Source organism: Carassius auratus, chromosome 5 (genome assembly GCF_003368295.1).
Source record: "Carassius auratus strain Wakin chromosome 5, ASM336829v1, whole genome shotgun sequence".
In the NCBI taxonomy this organism is placed as follows: Eukaryota; Metazoa; Chordata; class Actinopteri; order Cypriniformes; family Cyprinidae; genus Carassius; species Carassius auratus.
In genome coordinates, this window is record NC_039247.1 from 5872262 (window position 1) to 5881238 (window position 8977).

The 8977-nt window shown below is 35.2% G+C and overlaps 1 protein-coding gene across 1 annotated transcript in view; it reads left to right on the plus strand.

Moving 5' to 3' along the window:
• Positions 1-5050, plus strand: part of LOC113087252 (merlin) — a 29541-nt gene extending 24491 nt beyond the window's left edge. Inside the window, 1 exon segment of the mRNA XM_074559897.1 lies at positions 4991-5050. Within this exon segment, the coding sequence (XP_074415998.1) occupies positions 4991-5021 (31 nt within the window). The 3' untranslated portion in view covers positions 5022-5050.
• Positions 5051-8977: the final 3927 nt, after the last annotated feature.

Below are 8977 nucleotides of genomic sequence, written 5' to 3' on the forward strand. Positions count from 1 at the left end.
CTACGTTTCATCAAGCCTTATGAAACGGTTGATTAAATGCTCCATTTTAGCCAAAGAATATTTTCCTCTCATTAGTGCTATGCTAATTGATTCCTGTGTTGTGATCTGTTTGTTTGGATGGATGGACTGGCCTCCATGTGTTCAGTCAGTTTGCCTTGATGTGATTGTCTAATTGAAGCGGAGCTTGAGCAAATCAGGCTGTACACTTTGGGGGGAACGGCTTTACCCCGCTCATGCAAACAGCAGCTAGGAAATCCAGCTCGGTCTTACACCCTTTGACAGCTGTTGTTTTCTTAGCCGATGTTGAGCCCACATCAGAAGCCTGTATTGGGACACTGTCCGACTCGTTGTAAATCACCCCTTGGTCAGGTAGTTTGAGCACTGGACCTTGGAGCAAAGTGACAAGGGTCGCTGGCTTTCCAGGTCACACCGGTGGAGTGATTAATGGCCGTGGCTGTGCTTTCTCCATAGCCTATTGAGTCCCGCTGCTAGCTATAGCCTAAGGCACAGAGATGTAGTGAGAGCGTCTTAATGCACTGACAGGCTCACCTGTTCCCTCAATGTGTTTATGTGGTAATCTATCAAAATCCCAAGTGAAGAGGTGGGCATATACGTGTCTAAGCGGTCCTTCGTTAATTGTCCTGAATTATGGATAAGTACTATAGAAGTTAAAAGTCGATTAACCCACAGAGACCCCAAGCATTGATATTGATGAATTTTTCTCTGCTTGAAAGTTTGTTTTTTAGGAAGCTACTGGTCCTATACTCATTTGGGGGATTTTGGAGCAAAAAAATTGTAGTGCAAATAGCTAAATTTCACCTTCTTTGCACTTCCATTCAGAAATGTGGGGTCAGTAAGATTTTTTGAAAGCAATTAAGGCTTTTCAAAACATTTCATAATAATACCAAAATAAATTTTAAACTTTCTGCTATCACGGTTTCCACGAAAATATTAATCAGCACTGCTTTCAAAATTGATGATAATCAGAAATGTTTTTTGAGCACCAAATCATCATATTAGAAATATTTCTAACGTATCATGTGACACTGAAGTAATGGCTGAGAATTCATCTTTGCCATCACAGAAATAAATTGCATTTTAAAATATATTCAGATAAAAACGGAATTATTTTAAATTGTAATATTGTTTTGCAAGATTATGTTTCTACTGTATTTTTTATTAAATAAATGAAGCCTTGGTAAGCATAAGAGACTTAATAGACTTTAAGAAACATGGAAAACATTTATAGTACAAAATGTACAAAAATGTAGTGTACAATATCCCAAAAAGTATTGGACTAAGCCAAAATTAAAAATGTCTGAATGTCTTTTTTTTGTGTGGTTTCTTGGATATCATGCAAAATATTAAACCAAATTATATTAAACATTAAACCAAATATTCATCACATTTAAAAAATGAACATGATACACTAATGCTTTAAAACCACAGTGTCCAAATATTTGAATTTTGAACAGTATATTTATAATGACATTTATAACTCAAGATGTCTGGAGAATGTGTAGTAACCACTGGGCAGTCCTCATGCATTGAATTCCTTCTGAATGATTTATTAATGAAGCAGAAATGTACCATCTTCATATAGGATTGATGTCATCATTTCCCCTTCTCTGTATCTCTCTCTTCCGTCTCTTCTTGTTTGTTTACTCCAGTTTTCATGGGGGATTCTGTCTTAAAGTGTCTTTTAACATCACTGTCAGTGAGTTCACACAGACCAGTGACAGCGGATCAGAAACACACATGCTCCCTTCGCTCTCTCACTCGTTCTCTCTCGCTATGAATTCTGCATGACTCCGAGGTATTAAACATGTCATACATGTCTATTGTTTCTCATGGCATGAGCATAAATAATTAAAAACTATAGCTGTCAAAGTTAAAATAGTAATTTATAAATATGAACTTAAATTTACCATAACCTATTTATATACACATGTAACATATATATCTATAGGAGCCCTTAGGTTTTTTTTTTTTTTTTTTTTTTTTTTTTTTTTTATCAAATATAGTTTCATGTCCAAGTAACTTTTTTTTTTTTTTTTGGTTAAATAAACCTTACTTAAACTATCCACAAAAAAAAAAAAAAAAATGAAAAAAAAAAAATCAGTATTCTATATATTAAAGTCTAGTTGGAATCTCATAAAATAATAACTCAAAGCAGTGACAGTTTAGACCGTATAGTTTATTTGTGAACTTATGTTTATGTTGTGAGCTATTCTTTTTTGTATATAACTATTTTTGAACTTTTCAGATCATCAGTCCTCAAAGCTCGCCTCGGTAAATGTTAGCAGACACCGAGATTAAATTTCACAAAGCTAATTACTTTAACTCCCATAGATCATGTTTTCAACATTTCGTGTCTTATTTTGACAAAACAAAGTGGTTGTAACTAAGCGTGGAAGTACTTTGCTTACTTTTTTAGATTAGTCTTCCCATTAATGCCATTATATTGTTCCTTCAGACTAAATAATAACCCAGGAACTCGCACACACACAAGAGGTGATGTATATCACATTAACTTAATGACTCCAAACTTTTGAAAAAGTAATGTGTGTGTTTTATGTATATCTTAATTGTCACTTTATGAAGATCATCAGCTTGGAGCTGAGCACAATAGTTTAAACCTCTTCAATCGGTCTCCACAGCTCACTCACAGAGCACCAAATCCAGACAGGAGCTGTAGCCATCCAGACCAGTTGGACTAGTGTATGAATGTTTGAATGATGGCCTGTGTTGGCTTCCTGACATGCTGTGACCCATTCCTATATGATCCTAGCGTATTCTGATGATGAAGAATAAATATGTGGCTGAAGTTTACATCACACTAAGAGGAGTAAGTCCTCACATAAACAGAACTACAGAAGGAGAGGAGCTTTTCCAACTGCTACACACACACTAACATAAACTCATTCATGTACAGTCATACTACACATTGTTTCAGCAGATATCTCTGTCTCTCTTGATCAATATGTGTCAGAATAATTGGCTAAAGCAGTGGTATTGCACGTTTGCGCCATATTAGTTTTTTAGTGTTCGATATGAAGCCACCTGGTTGTTCATAAAGGTTGTATTAAACCTAATTATGCTACAGTATAAAGGAGTTTACTTCCTCTCAGAGGATAGTTAAGCATAAAAAAACCCTTTGGGATCATACTATTTGGAAAACTATTTCATATGAAATATTTGTTTCAATTTTTTTGTTGTTGTTTTTATTAAGTTAAAATTATTTGGTTCTTTTCAAGTGGTTTACTCCACTTGAAGGGTTTTATGTAGTTTTAAAGAACTCAAATATATTTTTGAATATGTGTTTGTGCAGATGAATAAATGGCCATGTGATCCGTTCATGCGGGACACGTCCTGGTCAGGATTTTAATATTGCTTAAAATATCCAGGTTGTGTGACATTCATGAGCTATAGAGACTAGAGCAGACAGCTCCTAATGCTTTCGATTCGCTCTCACAAACCTACTTCGGTGTCTTTTTTTGATCGGTGTGCAGCAATGATTTAAGTTAAAGGACCGAACAAACACGTGCTTTGCATCACTTTAATCATTCCCCGAAGTTCTCACCTTCTCACACGCAGCCCCACAATCGGTCAATTATGGGCAATACCTGCATGTCAAACTGCTTTGGATGTTTTAGGCAATGTTTAAATCCTGGCCGGGACGTGTCCCATATGAACAGCGATATGGCCACCCTACTTTGAGCATCTCTTTAGCCCTTTGAACATCTCTAGTATTATACTTTAGTGTGCAACTCGACCCACAACGATTGTGCCACAGGTGTGATTGCATGAATGCTCAAATCATGTGACTGTTTTTCAGTGATCAGATGTACAATTTTCATCTGGTGGGTGAAAAGAAAAAAAAGCTCTGCATTGTGGCCATAAGCATAGCTCAGGATTAAGTGCAGCTCACTTTATCAGCAGTCTCTGTTCCATATATGTTTTTCACATTTATTTTCTCCATTGGGATTTTTTTTTTTAAGTATTAAATTAAATTAAAATTGAGGCAAAAAATAAATAAATAAAATTAAAGAAAACACCTACTCCCATGAAGCACAGTGGAAAAACAATCAAATCTATCTTGGAAAATCTGTATATATTTGACTATTTTGTAATAAACCTTATGAAATTCCACTGTTTTAAAAATGAAATGGGAATCTGAAGTCACTTTTATGAATGGAACGCTGTTTTCTGTGAATGTGCAAGACATAAGCTTTATTAGCCACTGTAAGGAGATTACGAGAAGAATAACTAGGTTAAACTGTTTGTACTACAAACCAGTGCATTCATAATTAAGATTATACATTAAAATGAGATGATAAGAAACGTCTGTTTGCAATATCAAGCAGCAAAACGTGTTGTTTTGTACAGCTAAAAATAGATGTGAGACGCCAGACAAATAAAATATACAACTGGCCATGCGATCACTTACATTAAAAATTGCATTGTTAAGAACCTGTTTCTTTATGGAGAAAGTGAATGAGATTTTTACTCCCAGAGCCCAGCTGTCAAGCTTCACTGTGTTTAGTGATGTATCTCATGTGATTGTGTTTATGTGTGGACAGGGACGTATTGAGAACAGGGATCACAATCAGCCTAAAAATGTACTATTTATATTTGTCACTTGAAAGCTGCAACTATCTCAATTATAGCATGAATGATTAGTCCGTAAATTAGAATTCGGTATGATGAGTAATTCATTTGTTTAGTACCTCATTAAACTCAAAGCTTTTCGCACTAAATATTGTGGAAATATGCATTATAATCAACTGTAGTTTATCCCTAATGTGCTGTAATGTACTAATGTACTGTATTATTCGTTAACACTTAAGACAATAACTATAATTTAGCTAGGCAGATGTCTAAACTGTTTGCTCCATGTATCATACTTTCCATAATCCTTGTTATTATTATCACAGCCTGAGACACAAACTCCCCATCGCTCATCAGTTTTTACCCTTCTTCAATACAGTGTCTGCATGTCTGGATGGGTGACAGCTTGATTGACAGCTGGTTCGGGGCATATTGACAGGCTGTCGCACTCGAGAGAGGGATGTGCCTTAGGAGGTGACCATGTCACGATGCGTCCCATCAGTCCTTGGGGTGGCAGATGGAGGCCTTGGAAGATCGCAGAATTGCATCTGTAGGTGGTACCAAGGTGAAAAGAAGAATAGTTACTTTACTCAGGGTGAGAAAATCAGAGGCAGTGATAATCAATGGCAACTTTTTGCCTCAGGAATTTATTAATTTTTTTATTTTATTTTATTGCAGCGTACTTGGATTACACAACTCACATGCAATTTGATTGGCCAGACCATTCTCTAGAGGTAACCTTTGCTTCTGATGTCAAGATACCCTGACTTTAAAAGTAATAAATATATAGTTCCAGTTTTACATGGTGAGGTTGTTGACTTTAGTGTCAAGAATGGCACTTTTTTTAACATGTGCTCACGACTACATGCTCAATGCATGCACACCTTGACTGCTTTGTAATACCCTACCTGTCCTACAGATGACAGCATCACGTTGAGTACAAGAGCAGGTATCTTCTGACCTCCAGGTACATTCATTATTGTTTGCTTATTTCTTGACTAGTTCTTAAAGGGATAGTCCAGATGTAATACAAGTAAATAAAAATTAAGCTAAATTGATAGCGTGTGTGGTGTAAAGTTGATTAGCATCATGTCCATCGTGGTCATTCTGGATTACAGTGAGACGCTTACAATGTAATGGGGCCAATAAATGTAAAGGTTATAATCAGTGTTATTTTTATATTATTTATATACTATTATAGTATTTATCAATATTTTGAATTGGCTTTTATTTTTAGATTTTAAGATTTAATTTTAAGTTTAATTAACTTTAGGAACTTTGTTTATTTCTATTTAATTATTTTATTTTTCACATTTTAGTACTTAAACCTATACACTGAAATAAAATTGGTGTAGAAACAATTTTGGCTCAGAAATTGCTAGTACATGCAAACAATTACAAAGAAACGGCAAATAACATTGTGAATAGTGTGACATTTTTAAGTGCAAAAAATGAAAGAGTATTTTCTTGTAAATAATACTCCAATACTCCAATCTAAGTTTTATTGACAACGTCAAATTTTTTTTTATTACATTTGCCAAGGCAACATTTCTAAAGTTTTTAATTAAGTGTTTAATCTAGTATTTATTTTGTAATTAAACACCAATTTATATTATCTACTTATTAATAGAATAAATCTTATATTAAATATTTTTATTCTAGCTATGTTTTAATTACCAGAAAACTATTTTTAAATCTTTTGTTAAAATTAACAACATTATCATGATACTACGCATATTTTTATGAATTGGCCTCTTTCATGTCCATTGTTTCCATTGTTCCAAGTTCGACCCTGTAACCTGGATTTTTTTTTTTTTTTTTATAATGACAGGGACAAACGGAAATTAACTTTTTGTGGTAATTAAAATTGTCATACATGTTTGATTCAGCTTAACTTGAACTTGCACTTTAGTAACCACTTAGCAACTACTAACCACTTCTTATTAGCACCTGCATAGAAAGGTTATATTACTGTGTTCAAACTACTCAACTCAAGGCTTGCATAACCTTGAAACTTCAAATCTCGTCAATCTATTTTAAACTTCTAGGAAAGGCTTTGTCAAATCAACACTCCAAAAAAAAAAAATTTCTATTAATTCTCTGTGGTAATACTAGTGCTGCAGAAATTACACACTTTACTTTTAATCTCCAAAAAAAAAACATTATAAAATAAACCTTACCTTTTGTCATTGAGGTACTCCTGTACTATAGGCTGTCAGGATTGCTGGCTGAATGTCAGTTTTTGAATGTCAGTTTTTTTTTTTTCTCTCTCTCTCCACAGAGCTGGTTCTCCATACCCGAGACGCTATTTAATAACATTGAGTTCAGTGATTGGTTTCTCTGCTTAAATTGCTTTAATATGCTTCAGGTGACTTACAAATACCCTTTGATAGTATGCAAGAGAAGCTGTGTGTGTGTGATTATGCTTTGCCCTCACGTCCATGCAATGCCTGCCTTGTTTTGTATTTGCGTCATTGGATATAACAGTAGGACATAACTGTTATCTCTAAGGACTTCCTGCAAAATCACTACCAGGCTCTGAGATGATGATCAATGGGGAGCATCAAGCCTGAGCGCGTACACTCACACACTCCATAAATTTATGCAAATCATATCCATGCAACAGAATATGTCTGAATGTGGCGTGTGTTGAAATGTCAGAGGGTGTATAATCAGTTTAGCTCTTTTGTTCTAGCTTGCTTTCGGTTTATTGAACCATTATACCAAACTATGGTTGAATGCTTGATTCTGATTGGCTGACAGACGTTCCAAGGTCTTGATTAGTGCTTGAATCTGTTCAGTAATGCTATAAATTTGTTGACCACATTATAGTTCTACATCATGTTGCAGCATTCTTTGTGAATTGCCAAGACTTCAGTTAGGCAAGAGTGTGAAACTTTATTGGGAAATGATCAAAATCAAAATGCTGAATACATCGTTATTGTATGAAATCATAGGTTGTAATTGCATGTCACACTGATTTTAGCCCCACTCCACTGGTTGCAAGTGCAATACAGAATTGATTTTAAACGATTGATTGTTGTATATAAAGCATTGCATAACTTGGCCCCACCTTATTTAGTGGATCTCCTTCATATTTACAAACTGAGTGGTGACCGGGCATTTGCAGTAGCAGCTCTCAAGCTCTGTTATAATCTACCTCTACATCTGAGATTGTCTCTGTCTTTAAGTTATTTTAATGAAACTTGAAATTGCATGAACTTAATTTAGTGTTTGGTTCAGCAGGTTTATTAGCAAAAGGCATTTTTGTTTATCTGAATGTAAATCTTGTGTAATTTTGTTGTGAGATTGTACAGCACATTGGTGAACATTGCTTTGTTTTAATTGTGCATCTTTACAAATGAGGCCCCTGGTTTTCAAGCACTCAGATGAGGACTGACTGCCATTTTTAACTGTGTGTTTAAACGAGTTTGAGTATGAATTAGAGAGTATTTTAAACTATTACAGCATCAAATCATTCATGCAATGACTTCCTCGCGTCTTTCCTGTCTAGTGTGGTGTCTGTCCATCGATGGGTGGTGGACCAGGGGAAGTCTACCTGAGCGAAATCACTCTGCGCTCATTAGGCTGTCCAATCACTGCAGGGTGACCAATCAGTCTATTTTTAGCCTGCAGTTTTGTATTTCAGCCCATCAATCAAACTCTGGTGCGATCCATGCAGATCCTTCTCCTAAGCTCTGAACAGTCGCATTTTAGAAAACCGCAGTACAACAGTATACTTCTGTTGATCTGTCAATTATCAGCAGGGAAAATTAATTCATTAGATTTTCATGAGGCAAATGAGTTAAGCAGCAGTGACACTACTGACTGTCAGCATAACGTCTGATTGATACTGTAGTTCATTGTACAGTAAGAGATGTCTGACTAACATGAAAGGCAACCACTAAAAGATCATTTTGGGTTTACAGGATCTTTAGGGGTAGATAAGGGTTGGGTTTACAAAGTAATGTAGCCGTTGACTAATGTCTGATTCATTTGCCATTCAGAATTTATTTGAAAATGTTTTTTAGATTCCAGTGGACTATCCACCTTTTTCTGAATGTGGAAGTCTCGCCTGACTTGACCGATGCTTTATATTTTCTGGTCTCTGGTGTTTCTAGTCAAATTCACACATTTTCTGAGCTGATAAATAATGTTAAACCTATTAAAATGGTTTTAAATATCACATTGCACCATAGTTTTATCACTTTACAGGGTTACAATGACCGTCTTTTTGCAGTAACTCACTTGTCAAAGTTTAAGGAGCTGTTAGATGACATGAAGCGGCTAGAGGTTAGCTGCAATGAAAACAGATGAGCGTGCATATGCTACATTTAGGATTTTTTACTCCAAAAAAAAAAAAACG